The sequence below is a fragment of the Puma concolor genome, chromosome E1, assembly GCF_028749965.1.
Source record: "Puma concolor isolate L17-30 chromosome E1, mPumCon1.1.hap2, whole genome shotgun sequence".
Lineage (NCBI taxonomy): Eukaryota > Metazoa > Chordata > Mammalia > Carnivora > Felidae > Puma > Puma concolor.
In genome coordinates, this window is record NC_141680.1 from 46820774 (window position 1) to 46836719 (window position 15946).

Genomic DNA, 15946 nt, shown 5'->3' on the forward strand with positions numbered 1-15946 from the left:
TGTTACTCTGAATTCAGTTAAATTTCCCAGAAGCATGTTGATTTCTGCTCTAGTAGGCAAATTTCTAATTGGTTACATATCAAATGAACCTTGATTTTGTGTAACTAGTTTCAGGCTTTCACAGAAACCTATCAGGGTTTATTTGGGATTTCTTAATCCTATGGTGGGTGAGTTCCTTAGTCCTGGGAAAGTCTTTAACTCCTAAATCATGAGTCTTCTTTGGTTTCAGTATAAGGCCCTAGTCGAAGGTATTTATCAAGTCTTGCTGGAATTCAAACTCCAAATTCTGTTCTTTGCTGCAGCGGGCAATGACTACATTCTCTACTCTGCTCTTTCAGCCTACCAACTGCTGCTATCTACTTGGCTCTATCTAAACTCTACGGAACTCTGTGGATCAGGGGTTAAGTCAGTTGAAGGGTGAGAGTTACTTACACAGAATGTGGGACTAAGCCCTCCGCCCCCATGAGTCCCTCTCTGCCACTCCTCCCTCAGTTTCTAGCTACTTGGCAGCTATGACCTCCATCCTCTGACAATATGAAAGCTAAGGAGATGGTGGCTATCTAGTTGAGTCCAAAAAACCCTGTACCAACGGGACAGAGGAGGCCCTGTGAGAATATTTTGTCAGAAATTTTGTTGACTTTCTTTGGTAATTTTTAACTGTGTTCTTCCTACCTAGTAACAGGCATAGGTTCCAAGTTAGCTCTATTCACTGTTTAATTCTTAATTGGGGGAAAGGGGACTACTAATTATTCAAGAGAGTGAGTGGGAGGAGAAAGAAGGAAAGGGCATGTTTTAGAACATGGGAGAACTCTCAATAGCTTTAGACAATCCCCCTTTCCAGGAACACACCCTTTTTTGTTCAGAAGGCTTTTTATTTCATATCAGAATTTATTAGTGCAGCAGTTGACTTTATCAGCACCTGCAGATGCAAAGCCAGAGGCCCTTTGGTTTCTCTCTTCTGCCTACTCTTACCTTTCAAACTGCCTTTAGTAAGCAGTCAGATTGAAGTCTGTTTGCGTTAAGGGGCATTTTTCTAGGAGTTCCTCCCTTCTTCTACCTCAATACTCTACTCTGTGGCAGAAAAACAAAACTCACTCCATCTCAGGGAACATTTCCTGCTTGTCTCCATGGCTCAAAAAAGGCTCACTCGTGCATCCAGTCTCCCAAATCACTTAGTTTCTGCAATATCTGTACAACGCCCACAACCAAAGCAGATTATATATTGCGTCCATCAAAAAACACTCATTCAGGTTGGAAATAGGCAAAAAGATGAAAGTCCTTTCAGTATTAACACTTGAACATCATCTAACAAGTCCACTAAAGGGTCACAGGACTCTCGATGAATTACTTAAATTTGTATTACTTACTATTTATTTACACTGGATTAGGGCTTAGATGCCTTAAGTTGGATGTCTATTTTCAGAACACTGAGGAGTTAAAATTGATCTGTGTTTAGTTGAGAACATGACTCCAAAGGTAATGGCTTTATTATTCTTACAGGGTATTAGAAGTTTTGTAGGCTCCTGAGTAATCCTATTCTAGCACCCATCATTCTCACTGTCATCAGTAAGTTACACTGTATTTTTCTTTAGAATTTTGTCTAACTTCTTAAAACTTATTTTGACCGTTGAAAAATTTGCTTTGGCTTTTTCGTGAATTTCAGAAATGAAAATGCAAAAATGAACAACACAACAAAACAAATGCCTCTGATGTAATTATTTTTACACCACAAGTCTTCAAATGTTTTCTTGAAGGGAAGGAGGAATTAAAAAAAAAAAAAGGCAACAAATACTTCCATTTTGGAAAAAAATTGTTGATGTGCAGACGCAAAGAGACTAGCTGGTTTAACGCACGATTTCAAAAGCCAACACTCTAGCCTACCAAACACACTGCTGTCACGGGACTTCGGAATTTCTAACAAATGACTTAAATCAAGAAATACTAATATTCATAAAAGCCAAAGAGCTTCTGGGGCAAGAGGGGAGGGAAAAGTGAAAGAAACAAATAAAAAAGTGCTCTTGGGGATTCAGAAATTAAAGAAATTAATTTGGATGTTGAGAGAAATAGAAATAAAGGAAGAAATCATGGAAGAGGGAGACCTGAGCTAGGCTCTAAGGATACAGAAGATTACAGAAAACGACAGCTTCATCCTCATTACAGAACTAAAGAGGGTAACTCAGAGCACTTTCAACATCCTTTTGAGTTAAACCTCTAGTCCCACCTTTTCATCTTATGGTGGCCTTCTCAGAAAGGTTGTCTTTACTCTTCAAAGGTAGCAGAGCCACGTGCTCTCCCGACTCTCAGTAATACTCCATGATGCCTTACTTGCTCTAGCTGTAATGTCTTGAGTTAGGAACTGTTTTTTTTTTTTTTTTTTTTTAATTTTTTTTTTTCAACGTTTTTTTTTTTTTATTTTTGGGACAGAGATAGACAGAGCATGAACGGGGGAGGGGCAGAGAGAGAGGGAGACACAGAATCGGAAGCAGGCTGCAGGCTCCGAGCCATCAGCCCAGAGCCTGACGCGGGGCTCAAACTCACGGACCGCGAGATCGTGACCTGGCTGAAGTCGGACGCTTAACCGACTGCGCCACCCAGGCGCCCCGGAACTGCTTTTAAATTCAAGGTCAACTACAGAGCTGCAGGAGGGGACCTGTGCTGCTCTACTCAGGAATTCAGACCTTGAAATGTCAAAAGTGATAAAAGGGGACACAGTCCTCTTCCTTCAGCCAATGCCAGGATACCTGCCATACAGAATGAACTGTGTACTGATGCTACCCCCTGAATTCTCACTCACCTCCCCTTTTCTGTCTTTTACACTTACCAATTTATCATTCCCATGATCCGTCTTCACCTCAGAACTAAGTGGAAGAAATAAGTCTGTTGGTGTATGCTCCGGGGGAGGTGCCTCCCCAAGAACTATCAACCCCTGCAGGACAGAGAGAAAAGCAGCATAAGTGAGTGGTATTATAAGTCACAGATTTAATGAAGGAGTTACTATGACAAGGGTTAGGGACAGGGGACTGGTTTAGCAGAGGCCTCTTCCCTTCTTCTCCTAGGGTTCTGAAACAAAATACACTACACCAGCAGCTTTACTTTCCCAAGAGTTATTTCAACAAAAAGCCTAGCAGTAAGTAGCAATGAGTAAGGCCTAAGTCAGACCCAAACTTCCCCTTTTCTCCACCTGAATGCTGTGACCTACACAGCTTGTTACCTTTGGCATCTTTTTATTCACATCTTTCAGATCTGGAATCTTTATCAAAGTATGGTACTTTTACACTGTATTATTAACTAGACTAGACTATAAGAACAGCAGCAATGTAATTTTCTAGCTAACCTGATCACAGATGTGGCTTAAGCATTACTGTAAGTGCTACAAATATAAGTGATAAGTAAGCCAACTATTTGAGCAGCCAAAACTACTACAAAGGTGAACGGTCCAGTCCCTATATTACAAACCAAGAACTTAAAAAACAAAAAACTGTTCCAAAGGCACCTGTTTCTCATATGCATAAAAATCACCCCAGATTGGGTTCCTGCTCCACAATTTCAAAATCAGATCTTATGTTCATCCCAGGAAATAAAAAATGTAAAAAGAAATTTAAAACGACTCCACAAATCCTATCCATAGTCAGCAAGGGCCCAGCTTGGTAAAGGCAGAAATGAGCTTGCTGTGAAAAACAAACAAAAAGCCACACACATGAATCTCCCCATGAACTCCAATAGAGGTAACCAAAATCAAGTTCTGATACTGTGTAACAGAAAGACTGAGATGAAAGTAACGAGGGCTTTAAGTCTTTGGTTCTCCTTCTCTGATCCAGAAAATAAGGAGGGCGGACTGATAAGTATCTCTTAAAGGTAATTTTGTATTAGAATCACCTGGGGAAACTCATCAAGCTAATACTTGCCCAGTTTCAACATCAAATCTACTCAGAGTCCCTGGGGTTAGGGATGGGTATTCTACAGTTTTAAAAAACTCCACTGGTAAATCCTAAAGCAAGTTCTAAATTGAAACACACTAGAGTTGATCAGTCTTGACTCAGCATCAGGGTCCCCCAGTAAACATTCTAAAATATAGATTTTAGGGCCTAGAGATTTTGACTATTGATTTGAGCTCCCTAGCCATTATGACACAAGCTCTTATAGGCCAGTGAACCACATGATCCATCCAAGAGATGGATCCCTTTCCTGTCTAACTCAAAAATCTCTATGAAATAGGGGATGCAAAGAGATGAAATGGGGTAGGGGGAGGGCTGACATTAAGAAAGGACAATGGGGGCACCTGAGTGGCTCAGTCAGTTAAGCGTCCAACTTTGGTTCAGGTCATGATCTCACAGTCTGTGGGTTCGAGCCCTGAGTCGGGTTCTGTGCCGACAGCTCAGAGCCTGGAGCCTGCTTTGGATTCTGTGTGTGTGTGTGTGTGTGTGTGTCTCTCTCTCTCTCTCTGCCCCTCCCCAGCTCATGCTCTGTCTCTTGCTCTCTCAAAAATAAATAAGAAAGGACAATGGAATTCTACCTCAGTCCAAACACACACACACACACACACACACACACACACATCAAAAAACACACCCCACAATTTAAAAAATAAATATGAAAAATAAGTGTTACAACACCCTCCTGGCCCCGCCCAAAGGGAAGAGAAACAGCATTTACCTATCCTGGAATAAGACTATGACCCGCCCATGTAGAAAGTGAAGTGGAAACTCCACAGAAAAGGGGAGAAAGGTCATTAACTAATAATAAACAAGAAACATGTGCCCTAGACTTCAAAATGAAGTTATTCTAGCTATAAGAATTTCTGCCGCAAAGTACTTTGTCTCAATCACAAGCATAAAACAGATTTCATAAACTATTTGCAAGAGAAAGCTATCTTGCACACTTCCATTCTCAAAATACTGCATTCAATATCTTCCCTGCTTAAAAGCCCTGGTTACAATTATGCCAATCTCTATCCCCCAGAAAATGTCTGAATGTATACGAAGTTGTTATCACTGAGAGGTGGGGGTTATTACAATATAGTTACAAGTAAACAAATGCAATTAAAGATTACAATACTACCTGTTCTTATGTCCTTTGTTCATACTGGTTCTTGCCTTTAAAAAATATTTATCTATCCAAAATGTCATTCATCCTTTTTTTTGTTTATTTTTGAGAGAGACAGAGAGTGAATGGGGGAGGAGCAGAGAGAGGGGGAGAACAGAATCCAAAGTAGGCTCCAGGCTCTGAGCTGTCAGCAGAGAGCCCAACGAGGGGCTCAAGCTCACAAGCCGTGAGATCATGACTGAGCTGATGTTGGATACTTAACCAACCTTGCCACCCAAGTACCCCTGTCATTCATCCTTTCAAAGACCTTGTCAGATCCAAATCCCATCTCCAAGAAAATGTCCCTGGTTAACTGAGCCCTACTTGCTCTATCCACATTACCAGAGGTCCTAAAGTATTGTGATTGTCTTACGTTCTGTGTATCTGAATCTCATTTCCAGAGCAGAACCTTAGGTCAAAACATTCATTTTATTTATTGTTGCCTCAATTTGTTGTTGTTATTGTTTCAGTTTATTTTGAGAGAGTGAGAGAGAGTGTGAGTGGCGGAAGGGAAGAGGGATAATCCCAGGTAGGCTTCGCTATGTCAGCGCAGAAACCCTATGTGGGGCTTGATCTCACATATAGTGAGATCACGACCTAAGTGGAAATCAAGAGTCAGACGCTCAAGTGACTGAGCCACCCAGGCGCCCCAATTTGTTGCTTATTAACTAATGTTAAGCTCTTAAAGACTTAGACAAAATACATATATATCTGAATCCCATATTCCCTAGCAGAGTCATACACCAAGAATGGAAATATGTAACAATTATTTTTTGAGTTTTAGGTTAAAAGGTTTTTTCTTTGAATAGGAAAATATTAAGTTTATATTAATTATAGCCAGAAGCCTAAATAATCCAATTACCAGGTATAAAGTTACTCCCTCAATTTTTTTAGGTGAGAAGGTAAGTCAGGAATAACAGCCAATATTTTCCAAAGAGAAAACTTTTTCCTTAAACCCTAATTTCTTAAAATAAACACCTCTCTGAGAGACAACAAGGATACTCTCCTGAGACTTTATGAGACCTCGTAGGGCCCATTTATTCCCCATCATTTTACAGACCCAGAGAGGATGCAGGTTGAAGATCATGTCAACAGGCCAATCCATGGCAAAACTAAGGCTAATGGCTGGGTTAAACTACTGTTGTTTTTTTATTCATTCAAATCAAGCCATCAATTACCCATTTATCTACATTTGTTAGTTGCTGGGGATACAGGAAAGAAGGAGAGACCTATCCTTCCACCCCCACACCACCTGAACCCATCCCATAAAATGCTTACATTCTAATACTGGGGAAGACAGACAATGAACAAACAAGTAAGTAAATTTTATGCAGTACATTAGAAGATGTTAAATGCTAAAAATAAAGGGACAGTGTAAGGATTAAATGGGAGTGGGCACCTCAGTGCTATTACTGCACTCTACAATAGACAGAGCAAACTGGCAGAGGCCAAGGTAAAAAGACCAGGAGAGTCTCCCCATCCTTCTTCACTGCTCCCCGAGTCAGAACCAGGGTCATGCCCAAGCTGCCCAGGCCTAGCAAACTCCTATATAAGGATGAAAGGAATTGGGATGGGTTAGAGTTGCACGCAGTCTTAACGTAGCCTTATAAGTTATTTCTCTGTGGAAATGCAAAGCTGTCATGTATGTCAAAAAAAGGAAGAAAAAATTAATATGTACCAGAATTTAAAAAGGAAGGAATGGTAGAAGGAATTATGCTAAGCCTGATGACAAAACAGGGCAAAAGAAAGCAAGCAAAAAGGGAAGAACAGAAAAAAACTTAAAGTTGTAGACTTGGGTTAATTGCTTCTCTTTCACCAATTTTGTATAACAGAAGGAGTCAAAGTACAAGATTAAAAAACATCACCTCTTAACTTATAATACAGAATTAAGATGTAATTTCACCTACTTGCTCCCTTTTTCATTCTGAGTAGGTCAATGTCCCTTACCCATCTTAAGATAAAGCAGTGACCTCACTAATACATCAGCTCCACAAGAACCATCCTGGGCTACCACCCAGGCAAGACCCAGCTGTCCACAATGCCTTATAACCCCACTGAGATGGGAAGATAAACTGCTTAACATCACTTTTGAAGACAATGGTGTATTTCTAGGCTTCTGCTATTCCATTCAGCTCCTTTTCTATCCAGAAGCTTCAATGCTCTTCCACCTCTCATTCCCAATAATATGTCCATTTTTAGTTAGCAGCTGCTATGTAATTTCACAGATCAGTCAAGGAAGAGATAAAAGAAAAATGACATGTTTTGTATTAGACACAGATGTTGAAGACTGTGCTACGAGAAAGAAAGTCTCCTTCAGCAACAGAACCCATCTGGTCCCTGTGCTTTTCCCCCTCAGTTTTATGTAGCAGGTATGAAATTTCAATGAAATTAGACAGAAAATGCTCTGGACTCAGAAAAACTGCTCCAGGTTCAAATTTAGCTCTGCCTCTTACAAGCTTGTAAGCTGTAAGATTTGCTTTGTGCATTTAACATACATGAAGATACCCGTATACAGTACACACTCCAGGTACATACATTGTTTTCCTTTCTCACTTTAAGGCATGGGAGTTTTAAAATAACAAAACAAAACAAAACAAGCTCACTGAATATGAAAATTAAAATACAATAGTTGGGGAGCCTGGGTGGCTCAGTTGGCTGGGCATCCGACTCTTGAATTTGGCTCAGGTCAGGATCCCAGGGTCATGGGATAGAGTCCTGCACCAGGCTCTGACCTGAGCCTGGAGCCTGCTTCAGATTCTCTTGGTCTCTCCCTCTGTCCCTCCCCGGCCACCTCTCAAATTAAGGGCGGGGACGGTGGGAGTAAGTAGCAGAGTACAGAGGAACTCCTAAACACTATCTTTTCTCCAAAAAGCAAAAGGAAATCATGACTACCAAAGAAACTCTCAAGACTCTCTCAATCTGGAAGTTAACACTTAACTTCTAACAGAAGAGAAATTGGTAGTCAACTAGTGGTAGTTTTCAAATGCTTTCTTTTTTGGAATATGTTACTTTAAGAAAATTAACGTTAACATGCTACAAAGAAAATCTTTAGAAAGAAAAAGCCTCATCCCCTAATTCCCCAACCTAAGACAACCTACAATTGACCACCAAACCTGGATTCATCTCATGAAAAGGTCTGTACTACCCAGGCAATCCTGGCAAATCTTGGAGCAGGATGGGAAATGAAAACATCAATCCACTTTACTAAAACACAGGCAGTTAAAAACCTCCCATTTTAATAACTCAAAAAGTAGCCGAGCACTTGAAGCAACTGCCAACTTGAGCAACAGATGCTCACATCTCAGCTCTGTGATTACATGTTCACTTGACTATGAACAAACTGCTAACCTCTCTGACCCTCCACTGGTATACCTTTAAATTTGTAAGTAACAGTAAAATGCTTAGCACAGTGCCTGGCACATAGTAAATGCCCAACAACTTCTATTATTATAGTGATATGAAGACTAAATGCCTGTTACTTTATCTTCGGGGTAAATTTCATTGCTTATATGTCATACAGGCTTGAACAGTAGCCCCCCAAAATTTATATAACCCAGAACCTAAAAATGTGTCCTTATTTGGAAATAGGGTCTTTGTAGATATAATTGGGTTAAAATGAACCCTTTAGTGTGGGCCCTAAATCCCAGTATGACTGGTGTTCTTTTTTTTTTTTTTTTTTTTAATTTTTTTTTTCAACGTTTATTTATTTTTGGGACAGAGAGAGACAGAGCATGAACGGGAGAGGGGCAGAGAGAGAGGGAGACACAGAATCGGAAACAGGCTCCAGGCTCTGAGCCATCAGCCCAGAGCCCGACGCGGGGCTCGAACTCACGGACCGCGAGATCGTGACCTGGCTGAAGTCGGACGCTTAACCGACTGCGCCACCCAGGCGCCCCAACTGGTGTTCTTTTAAAAGGGAAGTGTGGACACAGACACACAGAGAGAAGACAGCCACGTGAGGACAGAGGAGGAAAGTGGAATGACGCAGCTATGAATGCAGGAACACCAAGAAACGCCAGCAATCACCAGAAGCTTAGGAAGAGGCAAGGAAGGCTCCTTCCTTAGACTCTTCAGAGGGAGCATGGCCTTCCTGACGCCTTGATCTCAGAATTCTAGCCTGCAAAACTGTGAGAAAATACATTTGTGTTGTTTTAAGTTTACTGCTCGATTTGTGCTTTTCTACAGCAGTCCCAAGAAACTAATACATTTGTTTTAAACAGACATTGTATAAATAAAGATATTTAATAAAGATGTCAATTTTCTTGAAATATTACTTATTAGGACATATTATTTATTAGGATCATCATTCAACTTTTACTCTTCCTGTCACAATTTTGTAGCATTGTGTATTCAGACTGCAGAGCAAGAAAATATAATCATGAATGCCTTATTTTACAGACCATGAAAACTGAGGATCAGAAAGGTTCAGTGGCTTTTCTTCCCAACCTCATATAGCTATATGGTAGCAGAGAGCACGAGAACCAAAGATTATCAAGTCCAAGCCTGGCATTTCTTTAATACATTATATTCTGAATAATGAAACTTTTGGATAGTCAATATATGTACAAAACCCCAGAATACTTTCCAGATATTTAGAAATACCTAACACTTTTGAAAGTTTCCTAAAACTGAACATAAAAGTACCCATGATGTGATTTAGCTAAAAATATTTATTATGGTATGCTTTGTAATATAATTAAAAAAAAATTTTTTTAATGTTTATTTATTTTTGACAGAGAGAGAGAGAGAGAGAGAGCGCGCGCGCGTGCACGCGCGCGCGCTCTCGCATGAGTGGGGGAGGGGCAGAGAGAGAGGGAGACAGAATCTGAAGCAGGCTCCAGGCTCCGAGTTGTCAGCACAGAGCCCAACGTGGGGCTCGAACCCACAGACCGTGAGATCATGACCTGAGCTGAAGTCAGACGCTCAACCGACTGAGCCACCCAGGTGCTCCTATAATTTTAATAACAGGCGTAATTAAAACCGCCACCAAAATAAGGTAACAGAATGTAGTCCTTAAAATGTTTCCCCCCAAAAAGCAACAAGAAGAGCACTCCAGGGGGATTTCTGGAATACAAACTTAGATGACGTGTGTGGGAGGCCGCAGACTTTTACTTCAAACTCATCACTGTACCTTGTCAGCTGGTTACTCTTTAACTTTTGGCCTACTAGTTAATTTAATGCATACAGTCCACAGTACAGCAGTTCTCTGGAGGTTTTGACCAGCACCAAGGTGGGAAAAAAAGTGTTGCGACACTTATTTTAGGAACAGTCAACTCTACATTTAGACCAGAGTCCAGTCATGGAGACTGGCTCAACTACCACAAAACTACCAGTGTCACTATCCAAGATAAAAGTTCTATGAGAAGAATCAGGACTCTGCAGATAGGAGGACACAGAAAAACCAAAATCTTGTAAGAATGTAAAATCCATGAAAGGAGGATTTTTATTTATCCCTGTGACCCCCTGTAATGAGATCAGTGCCTCGTACACAGTAGGCACTCACCTGTGTGCTAAACGGATGGCTTTTCCATGCACATTTATCCCTCAGTCAAACCCAAACTGAGTAAGGGACTTTTTTCTAAGTTGATTTTTAAGAAGAAAAACTACCACACTGTCACTATCAAAGAGAAAAGTTCTATGGTAAGAATCAGGACTCTGCAGATAGGAGGACACAAAAAACCAAAATCTCAAACACCAATGTCTAATTTCCCTGGAACAATCTTTCACAAAAAACCCTATTTTTCCTCAAGAAAGCAAGGGAAGCTTAGTGGTAAAACAGAAGTGCATCAAAGTAAAAAACCAAGATGAAATCCTAGGTCATCATCGCTTTTCCATAAATATAACAAATATGAGTTACATCAATGGCTTACATTATATAGTGTCTTTTTCTTATGTTTCCTATTAGCCCAAATATAGGAACTGTTTTGTTCTAAACACATGTTCAATTTAACATTAACTAACAGTGTTGTCTGCGCTATACTAAACAACATCAGGCCCTTAAACAAATTAAACCACTACAGCAGATCACATTAAACCATGCTCTTTGACACAGCTAAGAGTTATTGAGGGATGGGAAAAAAGGGATAATGGTAGTTTTTAACTGGTCTGAAAAAGACCAGACATTTATCTCTTACCTTATTAGCACGTATCTGCTTATAAATATCTGTTTGCTGCCGAATTCGATATTCCAAGTCAGAAACATGAGCCTGAAGCCAGTTCCAGCGGCTGACAATAGCTGCTCGGTCTGCAGCCCATCTCCACTCTGACCTGCGCCTCCTAAAAGGAAAGAAACTGAGTGAAATCCAAAAGTAGCAGTAAGATTTACAGCAAATGGGACAGGGAGGGTTTTAACATCTAAATGCCCGTATACCAACTGACTCTAGTACCAAGAAAAACCAAGACTCGTGTGTGTGTGTGTGTGTGTGTGTGTGTGTGTGTGTGTGTCAGAGGACACACGTGGAGGGCACTTCACATATAGATATTTCCCAAATTAACTAGTTCCAACTGTCTTCTAGTATCCTGATCCTGCATAAATTTCAGAGAAGAGAGAGAAATATTCTCAGGAGATTTCTCAGGAGACAGCGAAGTATTTTCTACTTTAACATAAGACATATAAACAATAAAGATTATCTACACAGCAAATCCAAAAGACACCGCATATTATTAAAGCTAAGAATTCTTAGAATGTAACAATTAAAACTGTTCAGATCATGATACAAAAACTTGAAGGGCTGCTATGTGCCGACATGTAGAAAATACTCATTTTTTTTAAAAAGCACTATTCACAACACCAACAAATGCTAATGCCATACACAAAAGATCTTTAGAATAGTAAAAGAATTTAATGAAATACTGTTTATTTTTATTAATTATTGTATCTATCAACATGACTAAATCTCAACAATATGGAATGGAAAAACTGTAAGAAAACTAAAAAAGAATAAACATAAAATAAGAACAGTTGCCAATACATAAACAGTAAGTATAAAAACATGCATAGAACTGACACTCAACAATTGAGGATTAAGGTCCTGAGAAGGGGAATGGAGAAGTCAGATTTTAGCTTGACCTATAATGTAATAATTGATTCTTCTTTAAAAACACGGGTGCCTCAGTCAGTTAAGTGCCTGACTTCGGTTCAGGTCATGATCTCACGGTTTGTGGGTTCGAGCCCCACATTGGGCTCTGTGCTGGTAGCATAGAGCCTGGAGCCTGCTTTGGATTCTGTGTCTCTCTGCACCGCCCCCCCCCCCCCCAATAAACATTTAAAAAAATTAAAAAATAAAAAAGGGGTACCCGTACCTGGGTGGCTCAGTTGGTTAAGTGTCCAACTCTTGATTTCTGCTCAGGTCATTATCTCACGGTGGTGAGACTGAGCCCCACAATGGCCTCTGTGCTGGGCATGGAACCTGCTTGGGATTCTCTCTCTTTCTCTCTCTCTCTCTCTCTCTCTCTCTCTCGTCCTCCAAATAAATAAACATTTAAAATAATAATAAAATAAAAACAAAAGTCTGGGACACCTGGCTGGCTCACTTGGAAGAGCATGCCATTCTTGATCTTGGTGTCATGAGTTCAAGCCCCATATTGGATGTAGAGATTACTTTAAGAAATAAAAAACTTAAAAAACACAATAAAAATAAAAACAAAAAGTCTGATAGAAATGACAACATTTTAACATTCCTTAAATATTAAAGCAGGTATATGGCACCTGGTATATTCTGTAATCAAAATATGTAATAATCCTCCACAAAATTCTTTTTCAACAAAGCAGCAGTCACTGACCACAGCCCCACCTCCAGTCAGGATATACATACTCATTACTAAAAATTTTAAGTGGCTATTAAGTGAACTTTCACAAAGTCTACTAATGGGGTAAAAAAACAGCATAATGTCAATAATAAAAGAGAATACATCTAACCGTGGTAGGGTTAGAAATGAGTTAATTCTTTTATTTATTATTATTATTTTTTTTTTTCAACGTTTTTTTTTTTATTTATTTTTGGGACAGAGAGAGACAGAGCATGAACGGGGGAGGGGCAGAGAGAGAGGGAGACACAGAATCGGAAACAGGCTCCAGGCTCTGAGCCATCAGCCCAGAGCCCGACGCGGGGCTCGAACTCACGGAGCGCGAGATCGTGACCTGGCTGAAGTCGGACGCTTAACCGACTGCGCCACCCAGGCGCCCCTATTTTTTAATGTCTCTTTCTTTCTGAGAGAGAGAGCGAGCACACAGGGGAGGGACAGAGGAAGAAAGGGACAGAGGATCTGAAGCAGGCTCTGTGTTGACAGCAGACAGTCTGATGCGGGGCTCGAACTCACAAACCACGAGATCATGACCTGAGCCGAAGTCAGATGCTTAACCAACTGAACCAACTGAGCCACCTAGGTGTCCCAGAAATGAGTTCTTAATTACACCATTATAATTAAGACCAAGGACAGCAATGGTATTTTACTAACTTTTATTTTATATGGTCCAAAATAAGCCACTCAGGCCAATCACTGTCATAAAGTATTATCCAATTATTTCTCTTTCAGAAAGAAGGTATTTTATAGTACCTAATATTGACGGAATCAGTATATGATGTAAAGATACTTTTTTAAAAAGTATAATTATCTGGATTAATGTTGGCTGCAGGTCTAGTTCTAGCTCAAGTTCAGGAAAGAACCTCAAGAGGTAAAGTATAACCACTTGAGGATCATTCCTGAACTATAAAAATGTCCTCCCTTTTCTAAGAGGCAAGGCTAGTTAACCTGCAGAGCCACTTTCGAACTCTCACTCCTCTACAAGATTCACCCCCTTCCTATCTGGCAAAATCTCTTGGTTTTACAAATCATTCATTCCTGAAGCTACCACAGCACCAAATGCCCATGTACCATATCACCAATGGGCTACTCCAAAAACCTCCTCAGCTACTACTCCTAATGTAAGTCATACACTTCTTTTCCTAAATAAACTCCCCTCAAACCTCATTTCTTCCATCACTTTTATGTGTAAGGAACCGTACAGTTCTTGTGGCTTCTTTTCAAATCTTAAGCTTTCAAGAAAACAAAGTGTAAGGGGAGTCAAATATTGTAAAAGACAGCAATTCAAAGACAAAAAGTGATTAAAAAAACTAACACAACACCCATTTAATGCCAGTTTATTCACAAATTTATTTTAACTGACAGTGGCTAGCCAAAACAAAACCCTAATGTTGAAAGTTAAAGCAAAAGAAAGAATGACTTCTTGGCAAATTTACAGCACTTCCTCCTTAGTCACTCTTGGTGGACAAAGAATCCTGGCAGTCTCTCCCAATGTTCCTGAACTTAGCTCATAACGCTTCTCATGACAGTGTTTCAGGACACCAAGCACTCTAAATTGGCAGAAAAGATGAAACCTATTTGTTATCTCTGAATTTAGATACATCTTAACCAAAAGATTTCTTTTTTTTTTTTTTTTCTTTCTTGTCTGATGTCAAGGCGGGGCGGGGAGGAGAGATAATAAACCCAAACACTTTTAAATCTGTTTGAAAGCCTGAGAATATAAAAGGAAAAGAAAATTACTTAAAACATTTCAGTTCATAAGAACTTTGATGAGTAAGTACTATTTTTCTTTGATATTAAGGAATAGCCCTTCTAAATTTTCCTAAGGTCAAAACTAACAAGCCTGCTATATAAGTATTTTCCTAAATATCAATAATAAACTGAGTCTCCTAGTAAGATTTTTTGGAAATTGGCTAATAAATTAAAGATAGGCAGCATTAAGGGAATACTGAAATTCCCAAATTATGAACAGGTTTCATTCTACAAATACACTTGTCATATGACAGTTTAGAACTGGAAGGGATTTTCAATAGGAAGTTGTCACAGTATTATAACATAATTAATGAAAAATGGAAAACCTTACCCCAAATGTCCAAAAAGTATCTTGTGTTTAAAATATCAGCAATAGGGGAGCCTGGGTGGCTCAACTGGTTAAGCTTCCGACTTCGGCTCAGGTCATGATCTCGCGGTCTGTGAGTTCAAGCCCCGCGTCAGGCTCTTTGCTGACAGCTCAGAGCCTGGAGCCTGCTTCTGATTCTGTGTCTCCCTCTATCTGCCCCTTCCCCACTCATGCTCTGTCTCCCTCTCAAAAATAAATAAACTTTAAAAATGAGAAGAGAAGAGAAAGAAGAGAAGAGAAGAGAAGAGAAGAGAAGAGAAAATAAAATAAAATAAAATAAAATAAAATAAAATAAAATACCAGCAATATGGGCAAAAGCTAAACTGTTAGCAAAGGTGAGAGAGGTACACAGTTAACGAGTCAGAGGTAGCTATGAAGACGTTACCACACTCCAGTGATAGAGGAGAACATAAAACATTATTGCAAGAGTAAGATCTTCACATCTTTTTTTTCCCCCCGTTTCAGACACAACATGCCACAGAATCTCAGTTTACCAGGGGTAGAGGTGGATTTCCCAATATTCGAAATGTAAATTTATTACTCTGATAACTTACAGATTAAAAACAAGAGGCATCGATTTAGTATCAGTCATACAAACTTCAAAGAAGAGCACATAACTAAGGTTGCAGAGTGATGATTATTCAATGAACTGGTTTTTACTGTAGTCCTTACAAATGATGAATAAAAAGATATGGATTCCAAAACAGAGGAGTCTTTCAATTCTTTCTTGTTGCTTATTCTGTGCTAACAATTAGTGAAATAATTGTTTTAACTGTGTTATCTGTGCAGGACACTGGAATTTTTTTAATTTAATGTTTATTTATTTAAGCAGGGAGAGGGAGTGGGGGGGGAGGGAGAGAGAGAGAGAGAGAGGGAGAGAGAGAGAGGGAGAGGGAGAGAGGGAGAGGGAGAGAGGGAGAGAGAGAGGGAGAGAGAGAGGGA

At 39.8% G+C, this 15946-nt stretch overlaps 1 protein-coding gene across 5 annotated transcripts in view; it reads right to left on the minus strand.

The window, feature by feature from the left end:
• The window catches only part of KANSL1 (KAT8 regulatory NSL complex subunit 1), a 180010-nt gene that overhangs the window by 40733 nt on the left and 123331 nt on the right, over nucleotides 1-15946 (minus strand). For 4 of the 5 annotated variants that reach the window (XM_086687604.1, XM_086687605.1, XM_086687607.1 and 1 more), the window contains 2 exons: nucleotides 11217-11358; nucleotides 2822-2926 (listed from right to left, as the gene is read on the minus strand). In XM_086687604.1, the coding sequence (XP_086543730.1) occupies nucleotides 2822-2926; nucleotides 11217-11358 (247 nt within the window). The remainder of the gene's footprint in view (nucleotides 1-2821; nucleotides 2927-11216; nucleotides 11359-15946) is intronic. The other variant, XM_086687606.1, reaches the window with a different exon arrangement.